The sequence below is a fragment of the Pipistrellus hanaki genome (genome assembly GCF_964339955.1).
Source record: "Pipistrellus hanaki genome assembly, chromosome: 18".
Taxonomy (NCBI): Eukaryota; Metazoa; Chordata; class Mammalia; order Chiroptera; family Vespertilionidae; genus Pipistrellus; species Pipistrellus hanaki.
The window spans coordinates 20,892,399-20,913,744 of record NC_140520.1 but is presented as its reverse complement, the minus strand read 5'-3'; the positions used below and the strand labels follow the sequence as shown (position 1 = coordinate 20,913,744).

The 21,346-nt window shown below is 44.8% G+C and overlaps 2 protein-coding genes and 1 long non-coding RNA gene across 4 annotated transcripts in view; 1 reads left to right on the top strand and 2 right to left on the bottom strand.

Moving 5' to 3' along the window:
• Positions 1–778: 778 nt before the first annotated feature.
• LOC311612844 (tRNA (cytidine(32)/guanosine(34)-2'-O)-methyltransferase-like) lies at positions 779–7,071 on the bottom strand. The gene is made up of 2 exons (XM_084866136.1): positions 6,912–7,071; positions 779–3,527 (listed from the first exon to the last, which is right to left on the bottom strand). Exon 2 carries the CDS (start codon positions 3,307–3,309, stop codon positions 2,506–2,508), a length of 804 nt encoding a protein of 267 aa, XP_084722262.1. The 5' UTR covers positions 3,310–3,527; positions 6,912–7,071; the 3' UTR covers positions 779–2,505.
• A 119-nt stretch (positions 7,072–7,190) lies between these two features.
• The window catches only part of STX6 (syntaxin 6), a 30,993-nt gene continuing 16,837 nt past the window's right edge, over positions 7,191–21,346 (top strand). The window contains exons 1-3 of the mRNA XM_084866137.1: positions 7,191–7,438; positions 17,194–17,363; positions 19,287–19,381. Coding sequence (XP_084722263.1) covers positions 7,404–7,438; positions 17,194–17,363; positions 19,287–19,381 — 300 coding nt within the window. The 5' untranslated portion in view covers positions 7,191–7,403. The remainder of the gene's footprint in view (positions 7,439–17,193; positions 17,364–19,286; positions 19,382–21,346) is intronic.
• Positions 7,481–19,382, bottom strand: LOC311612846. Of its 2 annotated transcripts, XR_014793362.1 has the most exons (4): positions 19,287–19,382; positions 18,048–18,662; positions 16,015–16,246; positions 7,481–9,624 (listed from the first exon to the last, which is right to left on the bottom strand). It is a non-coding gene; the product is annotated as an uncharacterized lncRNA (long non-coding RNA). The 2 variants fall into 2 exon arrangements; XR_014793363.1 differs by lacking the exon at positions 7,481–9,624 and having other exon boundaries at positions 15,556–16,246.

Sequence of the window (21,346 nt, the reverse complement as noted above, 5' to 3'; positions counted from 1 at the left end):
TTAATCCTATATTTCTTTCTAAATGATAACAATACTAACTTGTATTATTTTTCCTCTGAATTTGCCATAACGTAAGTCGTGTGTGTCACTTTCAAGGCCGGCGCTAGACTTTTTGCAGCCACTATGAAATATAAATAATACGAGTACTGTCTGCTAAATTCAAGAAAATTTATGTATTTATGAAATAAATAAATTACCTACCTAAATTATCTGAATAGCTGATTTGTAATGACATCACTTGTTTAACTAGCTTACTAGCACGCAGTACAATGTGTATCGTCTGAGAGATAGTTACAAAATGTTTTCGTCATTGCCAATCCCCAAAAATGCCATTGTTCATTAAGTCCAAACAATGGTAGTCAAATTCTAACAACTGATCAACAATGTGAACTTTGATAAGCAGTTCTCGATAATCAGTTCTCAACAATTATTATTATTAAAGTTTAACATTATAAAATTAACAAAAATAATTTAAAACTCATATCCTGGCTAAATAGCCACATGGCCGCCGAAAACCGTATATTCCCTTCTTGTTCTCCCGCCGTTCCCTTGCTTGTCATGCATAATCGGGACTTTTTTAAAATGCCGTGGGTCGCGGGACATATTGTTAAAAATTGGGACTGTCCTGCCAAAAGCGGGATGTCTGGTCATCTTAGACTTCAGGTACTGTTTGGTCCTTTTGGTATGCCTGTTTCAAACCTGTTCTTAATCTTTTAAAATTATTATTATTACTATCATTATTAAATTCCCTGCCCCCCCCCAACACACACACACACACACACACACACACACACAATCTTAAAGATAAGAGCATACTAATCTCCAGAACCTGTAACGGTTACTTTATGTGGCAAAAGGGACTTAGCCTATATGGTTGTATTAGTAATCTTGAAATGAGCAGATTACCCTGAATTATCTGATGGGCCCAATGAAATCACAAGGTCCATATAAGAGGGAGGCAAAAGGGTCAGAGTCTGAAACATGTCAGCAGAAGCAAGGTTGAAGTAATGCCAATGCTGGAAGGGAGACATGGCCAAGGAATGCAGACGGCCCCTAGAACTGGTGGGAGAGGGAACAGATTTTCCCATGGAGCTTCCAGGAAGAATGGAACCCTGCCAGCACTTTGATTTTAGCCCAGGTGACCCACTTTCAGACTTCTGACCTCCAGAACTGCAAGAGAATAAATTTGTGGCTTTTAGGCCACTAAATCCATGGTAATTACACTAGAGGCCCTATGCAAGAAATTTGTGCAAGGGGCTCAGCCCTCACAGCCCTGGCTTTGTCTGGAAGGTCATCCAGATGGTTGTTCTGATCTAATGAGCATATTAGCTTTTTATTACATATGATAATCACCATCAGCCCTCTTGAGCCATCCCAAATAAACTAATTTAAGAAAAGAGAGTAGGTCTGCCATGTATCCCCAATCCAAGCCTCCTAGCCCTGCTGTCCAAACTTTTAAGCTACATTCTAAAACTGCCCTATGTAGAAATTCTGGAGCTGCTTCTGAAAATTATGCATGTACTAGTATATCACTTAGCACAATGTCTGCTCATAGTAAGGAAATATTAGCAATCATTAGTGCTCTGCTGTTATTCACTAGTTTACCAAGAGATTGTGGTTTCCCTTCTCCATGCACTTCGACAAGTTCAAAGAGATGGTAAAGAGCATATCTGCCCTCCTACAATGGTTCAAATTCAGTTTCATCAAGAAGTTCACTGAATTCAAATAATATTTTAATAACTTTTAATACTCGCCAAAATCCATTCCTAACTTGCCTTACTCCAAAAAAACATTTAAAACTGCTAAATTCTGATGTTCTTTTGCATGTGTGGTTACTTGGCTTTCTCACTTCTCTTTAAAAAAAATAGGTTTGTTTTTTTTTTAGTAACAATGGCCTTTTTTATTAGATCAAATTAACAGATCTCCCATAATTCCAATTAATGACAAACGAGAACAGTGTTTCATGATGCCCGTAACAACCCTGCCTTAAAAATGAACCGATTTACTGCTAAATTCCTATTTGGGACTAAGGCTAACTTTCAGTTACATTAGTAAAAATAAAGATGTACTATTTCCCTCCATCAAATTCATGGATCCCACTAGGAAAAATCTCAGTCAAAAACCACTTCTGCAGTTCAAATGAACATTCCATGATGTTTCTTTCCTGGCTGTGTTCATGGTGGTCATTGCCAAGTTCTCACTCGAAGCTTGTGGTCAGGACCCACTGACGAGAACTTGCTTGAAAAACAAGTGCACTGATGCAAATTCTGGTTCTCCTGATACCAAACAGCTGCCGAGTTGTCACAGACCGCCAGCTTGATGTGCTAAGGTGAACAATTCATTTTACTGTCTTCCACCTCAGAGGCCATCAGGCTGTGGGGCAGTCAGGGGCTAGGGCAATGTGTCCACTGTGTTGATGGTGCAGTCCTGGGGATGGATCTCCCTGGCCAGCTACCCCTTCTTCTTCAATGTGCAGGCCCGCTGGCAAAGGGGAGAGATGGGGGGCTACATAGGTGGCGTGTACTTGTGCTCGGAGCCGTCCTCCGGGTCTAGTGGGTAACCGAGGTCCGAATCATAGGAGCTCAGGTCCCCACAGGTCACAAATGGCACAATGCTGTGGGCGGGACCATCTAATTGGTGGAGACCTCTATTGTAAGAGCGGTCCAGCAGGGGTTTAGTCAGGTCCAGCAGGAAGCCCTCAGGGGGCGCAAAACCCTGACAGACGGCGAAGGCCTCGCTGCTGGCCTTCCGGCTGCTCCTGGGCTTGGCACAGAGCACGCTGGAGAAGAAGACATGCAGCTGGCTGTAGATGAGCATCACATCCCGGCCTCGGAAGATCTTGGCTACAAAGCAGCCCCCGGGCTTCAGGACGTGTGTAGCGATGTTCAATGCGGCGAGGAGAAGCTGGGCCTGCATGTACTCATCAAGCTCGTGGAGGCCGGTGACATCGGGAGCCCCGTCGCACACCACCAGGTCGGCCGGGCATCCCTCAAAGAGCCGGATGATGTCCTCGGCAGTGGACAGCTGGGTGATGTCCCCCTGGATCTGTAACACGCCTGGTAGCGGAGCCATAGCTTGAAGGTCCACAGCCACCACATGGCCGGAGCCCTGTGGACTCCCGATCTTCTGGCTCAGCACCTGGCTCCAGCTGCCCGGGGCCGCACACAGGTCCACCGCCCGCGTCACACCTTGGAAGAGCCGGAATTCCTCATTGAGCTGTAGCAGCTTGAAGGCGCTGCGGGCGCGCCAGCCGTTCTCCTTGGCCAGGCGGTAGTAGACATCCCGCTTGTCCTTCGACGTCCGTCCCATCTCGCACGCTGTCTGCCCAGGGACTCTGGGTCTGAAGCCTCCCCGGGGTCAGCCGGCCAGGCTACTAGCGGCAGCGATGAGCGTGAACGTCTCTCCTTCCCCCGATGGCGGGACCGTATAGGCCTGGGCCGGCGGCGTCCTCCTGACCAGGGCCCGGCGGCTTGCAGAGCGGGGAGGGGAGGAGTGGGAGGATCCGTCCGCCGCAGCCCGGGTCAAACCTGTGAGAAATGGCAGGGCTTCAGCTCGTTCTTAGTTGACCCAAATGCCCATGGCGCAGGCCTGCGGGCCATGGCAGCTAGGCAAGGCTGTCTTGGCGACGCCAAGGCTGCGCGAGGCCCGGACCAACCGAACTTACGGTGCGTCGCGTCACCTTGCGTCACCTTGCGTCAACTGCGGTTCCCACTATACAAAGGGCACGCCCAAAGCTTCTGAACGCTGAAACATTTTTAAATGATTTTTGTGTTCCTGATGATCGAAGTAAAGATCTCATAGTGCCAGACCTTAAATGCATTTCCTTTTTACTATGTGTAAATTTCTATGTATTAAAAGATTTTTCTTTATAAAAACGAAGAGTTGAAATTATATATATATGTAATTTTGCATGTCATGATACACTTTTAAATAACATTTCCAATGACCGTCAAATGGGTATTGAATTCTCAATGTCTTGCTAGTGTTGGATATGTAAGTGGAGTAGAATTGCTCAGTGTTTATTTCAAACTAGTGTGTAGAGAGTAAGGGTGCAGGTGCTGGTTACAACCTAGGCGAAGGAAGGCAACATACCCAGTGTGTGGCTATGTGTGGGTGGGGCTGGGACATCAGACAGCTATGGCTGGACCAGTGAAAGCCAACAGGAGTAAATGTGCCCTAGGGTGTTCCAGGGCACACATCTGTATGTCAGGGTTTTAAAAGATTGGGATAATGATGAAGAGTATAATAAACACCTAACTTCTATGTAACACATTCTCCCTTACTTGGGGTTGTTTCTAAAAGGATTTAGGGGGGATTCAATAACAAAGAACCCAATTAAAAATGAGCAAAAAAACTTGAATAGGCATTTCTCCACAGAGGACAAATGGTTTATAAGCACATGAAAAGATGCTTGCATTTTAATCATAGTTTTCCTTTCCCCATGGCTGTGGAAGCCGAGATCTTGTCTGGTTTGAGAAAAGGTGAAGAAGGGTGACATAATAAAGAAAGAAACATCCCATACTCCAACATACATATTATACCTCAACCCTCCACTCTCTTCATTGTTGGTACCTTTTCCAAACCCCTAATTATGGGAATTCTCCAAGCCTCCGTCTTCTATCCTCTATGTCTCTGACCTCTTATTTGTGGTTTAATTAATAAATTCATGGAATAGATAAGAAGAGGCTATGCTAGGCTTTAAGGTGATAATAACATTAATATAGCTTCCCCTCCCTCCAGGAGTTTACTGGTTAGTGGAGAAAACCAGCATGCTAATTTCTATCCACTTTACATCTAATCCTCTTCCTGTGTCCTCTTTGCTGGTGACTGGAACTAACAATTACTCACTTCCAATTCCAAAACCCTGCAAGCCTTCCTCCTGCTGCTTTCACCAATCCCATAACACCCTGAACCAATCAGTCACCAAATCCACTGATGCTGCCTCTAAACTATTTCTCAAATGTATTCCTATTCCCCATCCTATTTGCCATCAGCACACCCTCATCCCTCCTCTGGACCATGATCTCCCAGCTGACCTCCCAGCCACCACAGTATCTGTCTCAAATGCCAGTCTGACCCTATCAGTTTCCTCAGGTGCCATGATCTACAGGAGGGTATCCATAGTTCTTAACATCACAATCAAGGGCCCTGATAACCTCACCCTGTCAATCTCTAGCCCTAGTTTTTCCTGCCACCACCCATCCCTTCCACTCTGCAAGGCCCTCTGCTGTGGCTCCCCCACAGGCTGCCATGCTGTCTCCTGGCTGCCTCTAGTCACTGTTTAGAAACACCACCCGCCCCCTTCACACACACACACACACACACACACACACACACACAAAATCAACTGGTATGGTGCCTCTGTGTTTCTATGGCAACCTGTGCACTTCTCTCATAGTATGTAACTACCTGTCTCTCCCGCTGGTCTGAGAGTTCCTTGAAGACAAGACCAAGCCTGTTCTCTGTGCCTCGCACATAGGAAGAGCACAACACGTGTCAGGCACTGTTCTAAGCACTTTGTACACACCAATTAACTTAATCCTCATGACGTTCTATGAGGAAAATGTTCTTATAGTGTCCATTACACAGTTGGGGACAGTGAGAGATTAATCAATTGGCCCAATACACAATAGGAAGTAGCAGAATTGGTATGGGAATTCAGGCAATCTGGCTCTAAAGCACTGTTCTCTTCTGCTCCTCAATTTACACGTGTTTGTTGAATGAATGAAAGATGATCCCTTTTCACTTCCCCATCACAATACGTGCACCACCAAATAAACAGTTCTCTCCCAATAGCTTCTTTTCTCCACATCTGACCATTGCTCCTCCAGTCTCAGAGAAGCCTTTAGTCTGTGACTTCCAACTCTCTCCTCCCTGACCGCATTCAATCTCTCATCATTCCTTTCCAGGGGTTTGGCTTTGTTTTTCCTTGGAAACACTTGTCAGATTCATCTCAGTCTGGTCCTCATCCCTTCAGGCCAGATGTCCACAGCAGCTTCCTGACTGGTTTCCCTGGCTTCGCTACCTCACTCCGTTGGAACCTTGGGGGTTACGTGCATTTTTATTAACACTTCACGGCAACTCATGAGCTCACCTTTTACAGATGAGAAACTGAAGAACAGAACCCAGGTTCAGACAGGGTTTGTCTGGCTCCGGGGACTCTTTCATTTCCAAAAAGACTGCTGATGTTGGCCAAGTCACTTAATCTCCAATAGTCTCAGATTTATTAATCACAAAATGGGGATAATAACAGTAATGACCTCATGGTGAGAGCAACCGAGATAGCACAGTGCCTGACACACAGTCGCTGCTCAATGATCATCACTGATTAAAGCATAGCTGACGTATGAGTTGGCTAATTGTTCTGACCAAAATGCTTTCTGGAAGCACTCTTGAGCCACAGCTGAGAGGAAGTTGCCATACCCGGCGCCTTCTTTGTCCCTCAAAGGTGCTCTCTCCTGGGGCGCATCATACCATCGTATGAAGAAAAAATTACCTTACCGGTTACTTGCAGAACGCTCAGCAAGAAAGACTACACCCCGGTTTGGTGGAAAGTGCACAGAACCTGTGACTCTCTTCTGTCCAGGCTGTGTGACCACAGGAAATATTGCTATCTCTTTTACTTTGCTCATCTACAAAATGGGGATAATAATAAATAATAATACACCCCTCCCCCAACCAATATCGAGATAATGCATCAATAGCTTTTGGTGCGTGTCTGGACAGGGTAAGGCCTAAAGCAGTTGTGCAACGTTGTCGTAGTCAGATCACCTATACGGGCACGCTTTACTGTAAGTCGAGGACCAGGTGGATTTATAAATCATGTTATCAAAATCAAGTATTAAAAGTACACAGAGGAAAGGTGACAGGATTGTACAAATCAGGTACCATCGCGTATCCTGAAAACCTACCTGTTTTAAGAGAGACCAGCGGCTCTTTCCCTTGAATCCTGAGAGGCGGGTCGAGAGAAGACCCGCCCTCTTCCTTCGCCGCCAAAGCCCGGCCTCCGGGTCCGGTGACGTGCACCCAGGCCCCGCCTACTAAGGGGCGGGCATCCTCTGATCACGTGAGCGCGGGTGCGGAAGTGGTGCAGCAGGCCGCGTCGGTGATTGGTCCGGGCCTTGCGTCCCGGGGGCGGGGTCAGGCAGGCCGGACCCGCCCGAGAGGAGCCGGGGGAGGAGGCAGCCGCGGGGGCCGGCACTAGGTCTGGGATTCGATCTGCGGTCCCATCGAGCGCTGGACCGGAGGCGGCCCCGTGCACCCTGGCCTGCGCGCGCCCGCTGCTCTGGGTCACCCCGGCCCGAGGCGCCGGCGGCTGCGGGAGCGGGGTGGGAGGGAGGATCGGAGGGCGCGGGCGCCCTGTGTGCTGAGCAGGCGGGAGGCGGCCGGGGGGCCGGGACGCCATGTCCATGGAGGACCCCTTCTTTGTGGTGAAAGGGTGAGTGTCGCCGAGGGCTCCACTGGAGGAGGTGGAGGAGGAGGTGGAGGAGGTGGCGATGCTGTCTGCCCGCACCTCCCCGCTCTCCCTGCTGGAGGGGGAGGGGAGACAAGTTGAGCCTGGGGCGGGGACCCTGGGGACTGCTTAGCTCTCGGGGCCATGACCAAGCTTCCAGAGACACCCCCTTCTTCATGATCTACCTGGACTGAGGAGTCCAAGCCCCTGGGGAGGGGGTCCCCTTTGGCCTGTGCGCTGCTGGGTAACTTGGGTAGGGGGTCGAGTTGTTCAGCAGCTCTGCAGGTGGGGGAGGGAGGCACGGGTGCCAGCCCACACCGGGGCTCTAGTCTAGTGGAGCACGGGTCTCTGCTTCGAAGGAGGGAAAACAGCATCTGGGCAGGAAAAGGGAAATGGCCCTCCTGAGCTTTGTAGTTGGCTTTGACGGGGGGTGAGCTCCCATTGTCCATTGAGCTCGGAGCTCCGGCCCGCAGACTGGTGGGACCACAAGCTGCCCGGAGGAGTCCCGGCACGTTTGCAGGCTGGGAGGCGGGGGCGGTGTGGCTCTGGGAGGCCCGGGAGCAGGGCTCCGGAAGACAGCTTAATTCAGTGGGGGAGTTTTTAATGGGGCCGGGAGGAAAGCAAGTCGTCCGTGCTCAGTGATGATGTTGGAAGGAAAACAAAATGAAATCAGCCAAACTAAACTTTCCTAGGCTTTCTGTTAGCACCGGGATTTTCCCACAGTGCTAAAGGAAATGAGTGCTTTCTTTTCAACTCCCCTGATTTCACCCAGACCATTTGACAGGTTTGCCCACTTGTTTTTTTGTTTTTGTTTTTTTCCCCTTTGAGCTGTCCTGACTCCATCTTTGATTGCTGGGTTGTCTGGAGATAGAAACTTTCATTGCATTTTATTTCTGCATCAGCTTTGTAGCCATTAAGTGCAAGGAAGATGGGTTCTGATGTTGTTACAACCTGTCAGCTTTATGTTTTAAGTGTCAAACAAGTCAGAGAACTGTCAGGTTCCCAGAAGGTTAGTACTAATCACCATCCAGCGTCCCTTTGCTTTCCACTGGTTGCTACTGGCTTCCTATTTCTGTAGTGGTGCAAGTTGACCTGGTGCCTGGGTGTTTAATTTTTTTTAAGGGTTCTTAGAAAAATTTAAATGGTACTATAAGTGAAATACTTCATTAACCAAGATACAGTAAAGTATACTTATACAATTATTGGCAATTCCCTAAAAAGGGTTTTCATCATCTTACTCTAATTTATATGGGAAAATGTTAAGTTGTAGATTTGTTTTTTAGTCATACGTCACTCTCTATCTGGAAAATGTGTTATTTATTAAAAGGATTGATTTAGGGATTGGTTTTTAAATGTTAAAGCTGTGTGTTTTCCCCCTAAATGGAAGTTCTTAAATGCTTAGGTTGCAAAGGTAATCTCTGGCACTGGGGATCAGAGAGAATGAGAACTTTTCTGTTTGATTTTTAATGGAGTTTGTGAAAATGTTAAATTGCTCTGCCATCTTGACATTTTTTATTTCCTGAGAGTATCCGATGCAGTCTCCTGATGTTTGCTCACTTATCAGATAACACTGCTTTATTGGAACATTGGCCTGGAGTTTTGGTTGATTTTGACATCATTTTATTGTCTGTAATGTGCCTGAGGGAAGTGAGATTTTCAATATCCTCTGCTGTACATAGATAAAGTTAGGCACATGGGTGCCTCCGGACTGTATATGTGACAGAGTATTTGAGAAGCCATGTACTTCTGCTCATTAAAAGTATTGAAAATGCATCACACAACGTGGAAAAATTAAAGATCCCTTACCCTAGGAGCTGATAGTCTGATCTGAGAAACAACTGATCACAAAACTTAAGCAGAAATGACAGGTGGTAAGTGATGACGTGCTGAAGTGATACTACAGAAGATACGTAAATGCCCCAGGAGTTTGGAGAAAGGTGACTCATTAGGGATGGTTATGACTGGAAAAGCTTTCGGAGGCAGTATGAAGCCGTGAATTCGGTTTTGAAGCTGGGTAGAATTTAGGTAATTCAGGCCCATCTCATCTGGACTCTTACCGAGATCATTGTTCTTCCTGCTGCCACTCTCATTCCTCTTCCATCCACCCCGGGCTGTAGCGGACCAGTTCTATCCAAAGTACAATGGGAGCCACAGATGCCATTCCACGGGTCCTAGTAGCCACATTCAAAAGTAAAAATAAGCAGGCGAAATTAGTTTGAATGTCATCGTCAACCTAATCAGTTCAAAATATTTCAACATGTGGTTGATCAATAAAGATTATTAATGAGATCATTAACTCTTTTTGAACTACGTTTTCAAAGTCTGGTGTGTATTTTTTACACTTACAGCGCTTCTCAATTTAAATGCTAAATTTTCGTCAGAAGTACTTACCTGCGCTTGAGAAAGTAGTCACATACACAATTATTCCGAGCATACGCATACTTAAAACTTTTCCAGTAACCGAATTACATATTAGTTTCGCAACTTAATTTAAATTAAAATTTTAGTTCCTCAGTCACACTAGGGCAGTGGTCGGCAAACTCATTAGTCAACAGAGCCAAATATCAACAGCACAACGACTGAAATTTCTTTTGAGAGCCACATTTTTTTAACTTAAACTTCTTCTAACGCCACTTCTTCAAAATAGACTCGCCCAGGCCTTGGTATTTTGTGGAAGAGCCACACTCAAGGGGCCAAAGAGCCGCATGTGGCTTTCGAGCCGCAGTTTGCCGACCCCGGCACCAGGGCATTTGAAGCATTCAGTAGTCATGTGGCTTCGGTATTGGGCAGCACAGAGGCCAAGCAGGGCTGCTGACTTAGTATCACTTAGCGGCTGCCTGTTGCCTGCAGGAGAAAGCCCGAGCACTTCATGACCTTCATGATGCAGCCCTATCTCCCGTCCTCTCCCTCTCCCTGCCCCCATGCCTGGCCCAGCGCTGTGCCCATGACCCTGGTACTAGATGCTCCTACTCCACATGCTCCTCCTCTGCCTAATTCACCCCCACGGCTTCCAAGGTCTGGTGTCGGCATCTCCACTGTCTCCAGGAAGAGCTCGCTTCCCTTGGCATCTGTACCACGTTATTGCACCTCTTCCTCTGTCCCTCGTTATTGGATTATGAGCTCTGAGGGTTGGGACTGTTTACTTTTCCTGTATTTCCAGCCCAGCACCTTGGGTATGGAGCATAAATATTGGGTGAATACCCTTTGGTGGTTGGTGGTGGTTCATGGGTGGGAATGTCAGCAGCAAAGGCCCTGAGATGAGCATTGTTTGTTTAGAAATCATCAAGGCAAACATCCCACGTGGCGTAGGAAGTTTATTCGGGGAGTAGTAATAATAATGGCTAACATTTGAAGGATGCCACTCCTATGCCAGGCATTGTGTGCTAAGTAAGCACTTTATACGGATTTTCACTTTATAAGAACAGTTCTGTGATGTGGGTATTGGCCACATTTTAGAGACAAGCAGCTGAGGGGGCACAGAGGAGTTCATCACTTGCCCAGGGTTGGTTCCACAGCTAGTGCGTGGTAGACCCAGGATTCAAATTTGAACTGCCTGACTCTTATACTGTTAACACTTCACAGTAAGTACAAGGTAGGCAAGGGTCAAGGGGAGTCTTGAGGCCACCAGAGATTTTTAAAGCAGAGAAATTACATGGAATCAGGGTTTCAGGAATGTTGATTTGGTAATAGTGTTGGATGAATCAGTGTGAGGAAAGATTAAAAAGGAGACCAGTTAGAAAGCAGCCTTACAAGACAACCCACTTGGGTCCCCTCCCTAGGGAGCTTTTCTGTAATAAACATTTACTTTCGCTCAAAAAAAAAAAAAAAAAAAAGCTGCCAAAACCGGTTTGGCTCAGTGGTAGAGCGTCGGTCTGTGGACTGAAAGGTCCCAGGTTTGATTCCGGTCAAGGGCATGTACGTTGGTTGCGGGCACATCCCCGGTAGGGGGTGTGCAAGAGGCAGCTGGTCGATGTTTCTCTCTCATCAACATTTCTAGCTCGCTATCCCTCTTTCCTCCTCTCTGTAAAAAATCAATAAAATATATTTAAAAAAAAAAAAAGCTATCTTACGTATGCAATGATGACTGCGTGTTTGAGGCTCAATTTTTTACACCGTTGAAGTCTCGTCCGGAGAAAAGCCCACAGCTAGAAGCGGTGTGAGGAATGGGGTGGGATGCCTCTTAGGAAAAGGGTGGAGTGCCGACAATTCACTGTGGTGGACACACATGGTCATTGGGGTAATTCACACTCACAGGTAATTCACAGGTAATTCACACCTGGCTCTGCCTTCACCTGTGGCTGTCTGTGTCCTCTCCCCATCCATCAGTGTAGCCTCACTGGCTCATCCTCCGTGTGTCCTCAGGTACTTCCTGTGTGTCTGTGCACCCCCCACACCCCAGTCACTCTGGTACCGCTCTCCCCTGAGATCCTTCCTCTTTTCTACTAACCACTGTACATCCCCCACACATATCCCAGGTGCTGGGTGGGTATCTTCTCTTTTTCTTCTTCCTCCTGCCTATAAGCGCCTGCCTGGTCCATCCTCTTCTCAACCCTCTTCACTCCTGACCCCACACTCTCCCTCAGCCCTCTGTCCACTTGGTCATCCTGTCCTATGGGTGCCATCACACGGATATCTCTGGAATCTTCTCTAACGCTCTGGTTTTGGTTCCTCTACCCTAGTTCATGTCCATGTCCTCTCCCACCATAGTTTTATTCCCAGGTTCTCAGCTGTGAATCAGTGTTGAAATAATGGCATAAATAGGTAGAAAAACAAGAGGTTAGGGGTTATGTTATATTATCCTCTTGCCATCTCTGACTTATATACTAGAGGCCTGATGCATGAAATTTGTGTGAGGGGCTCACACTCGCAGCCTTGGCTTCATCTGGTAGGTCATCCGGAAGGTCGTTAGGCTGTCGGTCTAATTAGCATATTACGCTTTTATTATTATAGATAGAACCTCTTAGAGTGTGAGCTCCTTGAAGGCAAGCCTGGTGCAACCTGTTGACAGTGCTGAGAAACTGTTTGTTGGTATAGTCTCTGTGGAAAAAAAGAATGCTTGCTGGCAGAGGAACTTGAGTCCAGGACAACTGGGTGTAAGTCACATCTGATTTCCTACTTTTAAAAAATCAGAATCAGATGTTTCACGGTGAAAACAACGTTGCAAACATTGGCTGTAAATGCATTGAATGCCTATTCCGTATTTGGCTCCTGAGATTGTAGTCTAGTTTGGAGAGCACGGTGCGGAATGGGAAGAGCGCGGGGAAGACAATGTGCATTGTGTGCCCAGTTTTGGAATGGGGTTGAGAGGCTGTGGAGCTTGAAAAAAGGAAAGACCCTGAGTGGGAATGCTGGTCAAGGACACTTCAGTGACGCAAACAGGGTCTCAATCTGGGCCGAAAGGAAGTGTCTGCTGTTCATTGCAGAGGTGCAGGGACTCTCCCCGGCTGGGGAAAGGCTAGGGAAACACGCACAAAAGTCCGGGGCCAGGAATGAGCAAAGGGAGGGTGCGAGGATGGCCTGCCAACTGAAACCAGATTTGCGTTAATGAGAAATCAGGTTGGATAGTAAAGTCAGCCAGCTCAGGGGAAGGGGAGGCATGGGATAGCCAGCTGAGGAGTTTACATTTAATTTGTTTCCTATCATCAGTTGTTAACCAGGAGGCAGTTTTCACTCCCAGTTACTATTCCCTTGCCTGTGGTCACACAGTTTTTCAGGGCTCAAACCCAGGTGTTCTGAGAAAAATCCGTTGGTCTGGAGGCCTAACAAAGATGGAATTGAATAGGTCTTCGTAGTGAAAGATGCCTCACACTCAGAGTCAGGAGAAGTCGGGGCAAGCAGCCAAGATGGCTGAGCCCCGGTTCTCTTATTTGCTCAATGAGTACGGACTAGTTATCTTGCAAGTTCCTTCCAGATCTAAACTCCAGTGGTTGGGCTTAAGTGGAGGTTGTGCAAGGTGAGAAGTAAGAGGAAGAGTCAGAGAGGACACTTGTCTAGACAAGTTTTGAATCTTGGAAAATAGTGGCACTGTTTACTCCAACAGGAAGTTAGAGAAGGAAGCAGATTTTTTTAACCCCTGTTTTATCTCTTTGTTTGAATACTTGCCTTTTTGGGTGTGTAGGGAGGACATGGTTTGTTTGGTTTTATGCGGCTAAAATATAGGAGTGAATCCTGGGTGAGTGGTTAGGGTTGGAAACGCAGTTGGGGAGTCATAAAGGGGTCTTTTGAACCTGTGCATGTTGACGAGAACCTAGAAGCTGTAAGAAGACAGCCGCTGAGGGAGAAACATTGAGATGAAGTGGAGGAAGAGCAGAGAGAAAATTGGTAGACACCAGAAGAGCACGAGGCCACAAAACCAAAGGAAGTGAGAGCTGCAAAAAAAAATAAAGCTGAAGGCTGCAGTGTGTAGTGCACTGAAAAATGAGAGTGAGTGAAGTCCCTCAGGACTCTGACCTGCAGTCATTGGTGGCAGTAGCCCCATCCCAGGGGAGCTGTGGGAGCAGCAGCAGGTGGAGGTCAACATTGTAGGTATAACTAAGTCAAGACAACTTTTTTTTTTTTTTTAATCCACAAGAGTAATTGCAAAATTACTATTGTGGGTCCTATGGTAAGTGTACACTTAACTTTGAGAAACAGCCAAACTGTTTTCCTGAGGGCCTGTACCATTTTGCGTTCCCGCCATGAACACACGAGAGTTCCAGGTTCTCTGCCGCCGTGTCAGCACTCGGCACTGTCAGTGTTGTTTTTGTCTTGAAGCCATTCTAAGCGTGTAGTGGTGTCTCCTGGTGGATTTCATTTGCTTTTCCTGATGACTAATGGTACTGAGCATCTTGTCATCTCTGTCTTCTGTGGGGAAGGGACTGTTCAACTTTTTTGTCCTGTTTTGAATTAAGTTTGTTTTCTTGTTTTTAAATGAATATTGAAAAGATATGTCATTCATTAGATGTGTAAAGTTTTCTCCCTGCCTTGGTACCCATTTCAGTATTCTATGTGACAGTGTAAGCGTGTGCACGAAGCACTCTTGCGACCTTGTGAACTTAGCCGGCTGTCTCTAGGAAAATCACTGCCTCCCCCATCCCCTCTCATCCTCTCCCCCCCTCCCTCCCCAAATCTCATTTTTACTTGAAAGGATGACTGACAAATTGATTGTTGAGACTTGCATATGTTCTCAGATTTCAAACTTACCTAAAAAATACTTGAGACACTCTCTTTACAATGAATGGGGCAAACCTGTCTTTTGCGGATGATACAATTGGAGCCCACCTGCCTTTTAAAAAGAATTTTGGAAAGCTTTTATCAGCTATTATTGTCTTATAAACTCCCAGTACTTAAATTTTTTTCCGGATTAGATTGGTGGTGATATTACATGATTTGAATGCTATGTAGTAAAGTGAGCCAGCATTTGAAAGATCTGTGATACCCAGGAAAGTAATACTTTACAAGGACCATTACATGATGTTATAAAATCACACGTGGGTAAAAGATTCATTCCACATATAAGATAGAGCCATACATTGTAATGTATGATAGTTCAAAAAGACTTTGATTCAGTTCCAGGCTCCACATTGCAACTTTGAAGAAACTGCCATTTGCCGTATTTTGGTTCACAATTACGTGCAAGAACTATTAAAATATTCCTCCCTTTCCCAACTACATATTTACATGTGGCTGGATTTTATCATCTACTCAACCAAAATGTATGCCAAAAGACTGAACGTAAAAACAGACACGAGAATCCCATTTTTTTTGTGTGAAACAAGATATTAAAGAAATTTGAAAAAATGAAAACATTAAACAGTGCCATTCTCATTATTTTTCTAGAAGTCAGTTTTTACGAAAATGTGTTAACATGTAGTAAGTTCATTGTGATTTTTAATTAAGTGATACATATTTTTTTAAATGTCTGTTTGAATTTCTATGGCAACTTAAGTTCTTTGGAGTCTTCAATCATTTTAAAGAGTACATAGGAGTCCTCAGACCAAAACACACACACACATACACACACACACAAAAAAAAAAAAAAAAAAAAAAGAAGAAGAAGAAGAAGAAAAAGAAAGAAAGAAAGAAAGAAAGAAAGAAAGAAAGAAAGAAAGAAAGAAAAGAAAAGAAACACATGAGGTTGCTACTTAAGTCATTCTGATTCTCGCATGGCAGGTGTGTTCCAGAGGTGGAGAATGTGGATGCTCTAGCATGGGGCTTCCTGGGTTTGAGGTTCTTAGTTCTCCAAAAGGAATTTGTATTTACTTTACAGGATTGATCAATGTTACATCCTTTAAAATGAGATGTTATTCTAGATCCCTCTCTGTCTTCCCATTCTCATAGACGATATCCCACACTTACAGATAAATCCAGTGACTCGTGTTGTGGGAAGACGTGTACCTCTTTCTCCACCAGATCAGCCAGAAACCTCGATAGAGAGCCAAGATGGTGGATTTACATCTCACTTCCTTAGGCCTTCCCCTGCTTGTCTCACATAGAAGTTCTCATTAGGACTGACAGTAAAGGCCGATGGGAGAGGAACACGGAGAACACTTGCCCAGCATGGAAACTGGGTATGAACGTACCTTGGTAGATGCCCTGCGGGCCAAGGAGCTCAGTGATGTATGCAGCTTGGGCCCAGCAGTATATGATTCTCTACTGAACACTCATCCTTTTTGCTCATCGGTATTCCACAGACAAAATATCGTCAGGCACTTTTCTTCATTTTTTTAGTGTTCTCTCTCTTCTGGCACTTGAAATGTCAGCGGGAGTTGGAGGCATACACATTCAGATGTAAAGCTTCAGACAACAAACATCCTGATTGAACACAGAAGAACTAGTTAAATCATAGAAAAATCACAACTGATCTCTTCGTTTGGGAGAAGTCGAGTTATTATCTTTGTACACAAGAGACCATCTATCATAATGAAAGTGTAATATGCTAATTAGACCAGACGGGCAAACAGCTGCACAACTGACCGGAAGACCTTCTGGATGAAGCAGGACTGGAGGGCCGAGCCCCTTGCATGAATTTCGTGCGTCGGGCCTCTAGTATGATTATAAAATGACTCCTTTTTTGGCTTTTATATGTGGTAGTGTTAGATGATAACATTTAACTAGTGGATTTTGACTCAATGGTGGGGGGGGGGGGAGTTTTTAAAACCTTGTGACATTATCTAAGGTAAAAGAACATTTGGTTATAGCACTTATGATCTGGTCCCTCTCTGACCCAGAAACACGAATCTGTTTGACAGCATTGCTAAGTCCAGGAACTAATACTGTTGGGAATCTTCTAATGAGATTTGGGGTTTTTAAATGTCCCAAATAAAAATCCTTTACCTCTAACAGATTAACTGAGTAAGAGTTACCCCACCTAACCCATCACCACCATCCCCAAGAAAAGAAATATTAATGGCTCTTTAGTTAATTTGTAGGATTGCTTCTAATACTGTGTCAAGCACAGTGTGTTTGAAGCATAATTAACTTTTTGTCCTTCTCAAACAAGCTTGATGTTAGAGCTGCTTAAATAATATCTATTTTATTCTGGACCTCAGCTGAGAATATAATATTCAGACTGTTACTTTAGAGTTTTGCACTTTGATATTTGCCCTTGAAGAGCCTTCTATAAAGACTTTTAAGACACTTTGGGGAATGGCAGTTGCTGCTGAGGACGGTGTGTGACCATACTGTTCACGTAAGTCATGCAGGAACTTGTTTATGGAACATGTCATCTGTGACACTTCTCCTTTCCACCTTGGTTACAGAGAGGTGCAGAAAGCTGTCAACACTGCCCAGGGGTTGTTTCAGAGATGGACAGAGCTCCTCCAGGACCCTTCCACGGCCACAAGGGAGGAAATCGACTGGACCACCAACGAGCTGAGAAACAACCTCCGGAGCATAGAGTGGGACCTAGAGGACCTCGACGAAACCATCAATATCCTTTCTGTGCCCTTTGGGCCAAAAAGACAAATATACAAGTTTTTATCCAGTTGTCTTAAGCATGTACATTGGGCATTTCCTTTTATAACTGATTGATCTTGTTTTTATTTATCGATATATGCCAAGATCTTTTCTAATGCATGGCGAATCCTGCAACACAGCAGCATAGCACAGCGGTCCTGTGTCCAGATCTGGGAGTCAGTCTCCGTCAGTTACCGTGCGACCTAGAACACACTGCTCTGTGCTTTCCTTTCCTTTCTAGTAGAAAGTCAGGATAATAATAGTACCTCGTTTATAGGGTTGTTGAAAGTTTAACAGGTAGAGAGTGTAGAATGGTGCCTGACCCACAGTGAGCTTCTATAAAAGTGTTAGTAGTCATTACTACATTGAGGTGCATGTTATCAATGTTACATATTGGTAATTGGAACTCAAAAGAAATTCCTTTTGTAGACTGCCTTTTTCCTGTTGAGGAATTGATGCGACAATGCCAATGTCTATTGGAGAGGTATCTTTTCTCACTAAACAGCATTTAGTAAAAGAACTATTATGCCAAGTGATGCTATTGATGTTAAATAAAGTCCACTGACAGACAAGCCCAAGCCCTGTAGAAGCTGAAATGACGTGTCCTTTTCCAGTGGAAAAAATCCCATTTAAAAACAACTTTAGATTGAAGACATACCAGTTGTATGTTCTGTGTTCTACTTTGTTTGTTTAGCTGTGATAAAGCATCCAGGAAACCAGACGTTGTCAGGAACACTCCATAGTCAGCACAGGTTCACATGCAGCCGTTGTGCGAAATGCTTAGTTTCTGTTCATCAGAATGACCCCGGACACCTTTTAAATTATGAAAGGACAAGTGTGTTCTCTACAATGAGTGGGACAAAATATGTGAGAGGGTGGGATCAAGATACGTCTTCCCTTGAGACAAGGGGAAGAGAAAAAGATTGGGGGAGATAGTATGCAAGAAAGAGGACAAAGTTTTAATGAGTAGTCATCAACCAGCAAATAATTATTGACTATTTGTGCTGGAAATTTTGTTAGTTACCAAGATTGGATTAATAAGCAAAACAGTGTCCCAGCCCTTACGGAATGACAGTGAGGGGTAGAGAGGGACTCAGGGACAGACATTAGTTAATAAGATTATAGCACAAACCCATCCTGCAGACCATGAGAGGAAGTCCAGGTAGTCCTGCGAGTGTCTGACTGGGCAGCAGGACCAGGCCGGGGGTGAGGAGATCAGGGGAAGCTCTGCTGAAGAGGCCTCCATCTTCAGATCAAGAAGAAGGGTTCGCTCCTGGACCTAAGTGGGAAGGTTTAATGGCAAATGGAAATGGCTTGCAGAAGCTGTCATGGGAGGCCTGGCTGGCATGGCTCAGAGGTTGAGCGTCAACCCATGAATCAGGAGATCATGGTTGGATTTCCAGTCAGGGCACATGCCCTGATTGTGGGCTTGATCCCTAATAGGGAATGTGTAGGAGGCAGCCGATCAATGATTCTCTTATGATTGATGTTTCTATTTTTCTCTCCCTATCCCTTCCTGTCTATGAAATTAATAAAAAACGATTTTTTTTAAAAAAGCAAGCTATCATGGGAAAGGTGATCTGGGGTCAAGAAAGAATAGAGAGGAGGTGCTGGTCGACATGTGGAAGAGCCCAGCCCAGCTGTGGTCAGCCAGCAGGGCTTCATTGTGGGCCCAGTCAGGCCTGTGGGTCTTCCCCTGGCAGGCGTCCCCACCCTGAGGCACAGGATCCTCCCACGTTGTGGCCAGCGCAAGTCTGAGAACAATGAGTGCCAAGTGGTGCTTTCTGAAGCCTTGGGCAGACTTGCCTGCTTGCCTGTGACAGAGTCTGTGGTCTAAGGGGATGTGTTTGTGAGGCTTGTGGTAATGACATGACTTTCCCTTGACTTTTTGACCCACGCATAGTTGAAGCAAATCCTAGAAAATTCAATCTTGACGCAACTGAATTGAGTATAAGAAAATCCTTCATCACAAGTACTCGGCAAGTTGTCAGGGTAAGGAAGATGATCTTATCATGTTGTTTGTGTGAGAAATAGCCAAACTTCCCAGAACTCTTTGCCTTAATTGTAAACTAATACACCGACTCTGAAATCACTTCTTCATATGAATTGAATGCCAGTTTCCCACATAGAATTTCTGTAGTTGAAAAGAGAGAAATCTGTCTTTAGTATCAGCAAGCATATTTCTTAGAGCGGAAATGAGAGTCAACTGCTGGCTTTGGGAAGTTACTTCAGAGGTATCTACTTGTCTATACCTCTCACTCCTCCAAACCAGTTACCTTTTTTTCCTCTTTAGTTCTTACTGTACTAGGTATCTGGACTAAAGGAAGAATTGCTATTGTAGAAACCATTTGGTGATTGGTGATCACTGCATTGTGAAAGGGGACTCTTTGTTTGGATGGCCGCCTCTCACCATCTGAGTTTCAGCTTCGGGAACTCTTTCCACCCTGTAACTGGCATTTCCATACTCACTGCCTGACAGGCCTTCGGGAGTTATCCAGAGCAGGCGGGCATCTCTCAGAGTGTAAAACCCGGCACAAGTGAACAAATATTTAGTGTCCAATTATTTAGGAAAGAACCCATTGTTTAAAAACCTAAGAGAAAATAGCATTTAAGTCAAATCCTGTGTCATTAAGATTTGTTTGTATTTTGAAACTGTATGGCTGAGCCATTTGATTAGCATAACTAGATGTAAGAGAACCAGCTGTCTTGAACATATGTACTAGAAAGCAGCTTCCTGGAATGAGAAAACTTGGGATCATATCAGTGCTAACATATGGCTTTTCAAGAGTCATCTTAGGCAGGAACCTTGGTACATGTTAGCCAAAAACTTTATATCATGTGATTTCCTTTTGAATTTATTTCAAATGGTAGGTTATCACTGAACTTGAAATATTCTTGTTTCTCATTTTATTCACTAGTTGCCTCTTTACATACATATATCTAAATTGTTTATAAACAAACGTTTTAATGGAGCAGTAATCTTTTTGACCTCTGGTGTGGCCCACCTAGATAATGAGCATTTGGATTAGACAATCCTAATCTCTGGCCAATTCAGAAAGCTATTTTGATAAGGAAGCCCCATTGTTTGATGATGTATGTTTTGGGAAGGTAAATAATTTCCCCCGTATTGATCTTACAAATACAGTTTGCTTCTTTATTTTTTGTCATAGACTTCCTGAAGGACACTGCTGTAAATGTTGGTAGTTAGTTGGTGTCTTGCAGTAAAACATATATTTTTTTGTCCTTATTTATTAAAGTTGTTCTTTCTGAAAGGTTGTATTGTAAATCTTGTCAATTGAAATTCAGAGGTTAATATGTTGAAAGTTAAGTTAGTTGGCACAATTTGAAGTAGAATCCAAAGTTTGTTTTCTGATATCAGAAAATATGTTTAGCCGAGACCAGTTTGGCTCAATGGATAGAGCGTCAGCTTGGGGACTGAAGGGACCCGGGTTCGATTCCGGTCAAGGGCATGTACCTTGGTTGCGGGCACATCCCCAGAAGGAGGTGTGCAAGAGGCAGCTGATCGATGACTCTCTCTCATCGATGTTTCTGGCTCTCTTTCTCTCTCTCTCTCTCTCCCTTCCTCTCTGTACAAAATCAATAAAATATATTTTTAAAAAAAATATGTTTAAAGTGCAGTCCTTAAAAGAAGTGTTCTAAATCAAATCCACGCAGCATAATGTTATAGCTTCTAGAGCTGAGATCTAAACCATCCTCAGCTATATGTGATCCGACTGAATACATAGGGTTGTCAATCATCTTGTTTTAATTTAATAAAGTCTAACTGAAGTCCGGTAGAAGATAAGGAAGCAGTGGGTACTTTGAAAGTTGAAGCAACGTGGTTATCACTCAGACTTTCCACAGTGGGACTTATGAAAGCTGTGGCACTTGTCATGGGTCTTAGAAGTTTCTAAAAGCCTAAAACCTCAACATTTGCATCTATAAAATAGTCTCCCA

Excerpts from the sequence above, each read along its gene's own strand:
- LOC311612844 (XM_084866136.1), bottom strand. The coding sequence starts at position 3,309 with ATGGGACGGACGTCGAAGGACAAGCGGGATGTCTACTACCGCCTGGCC.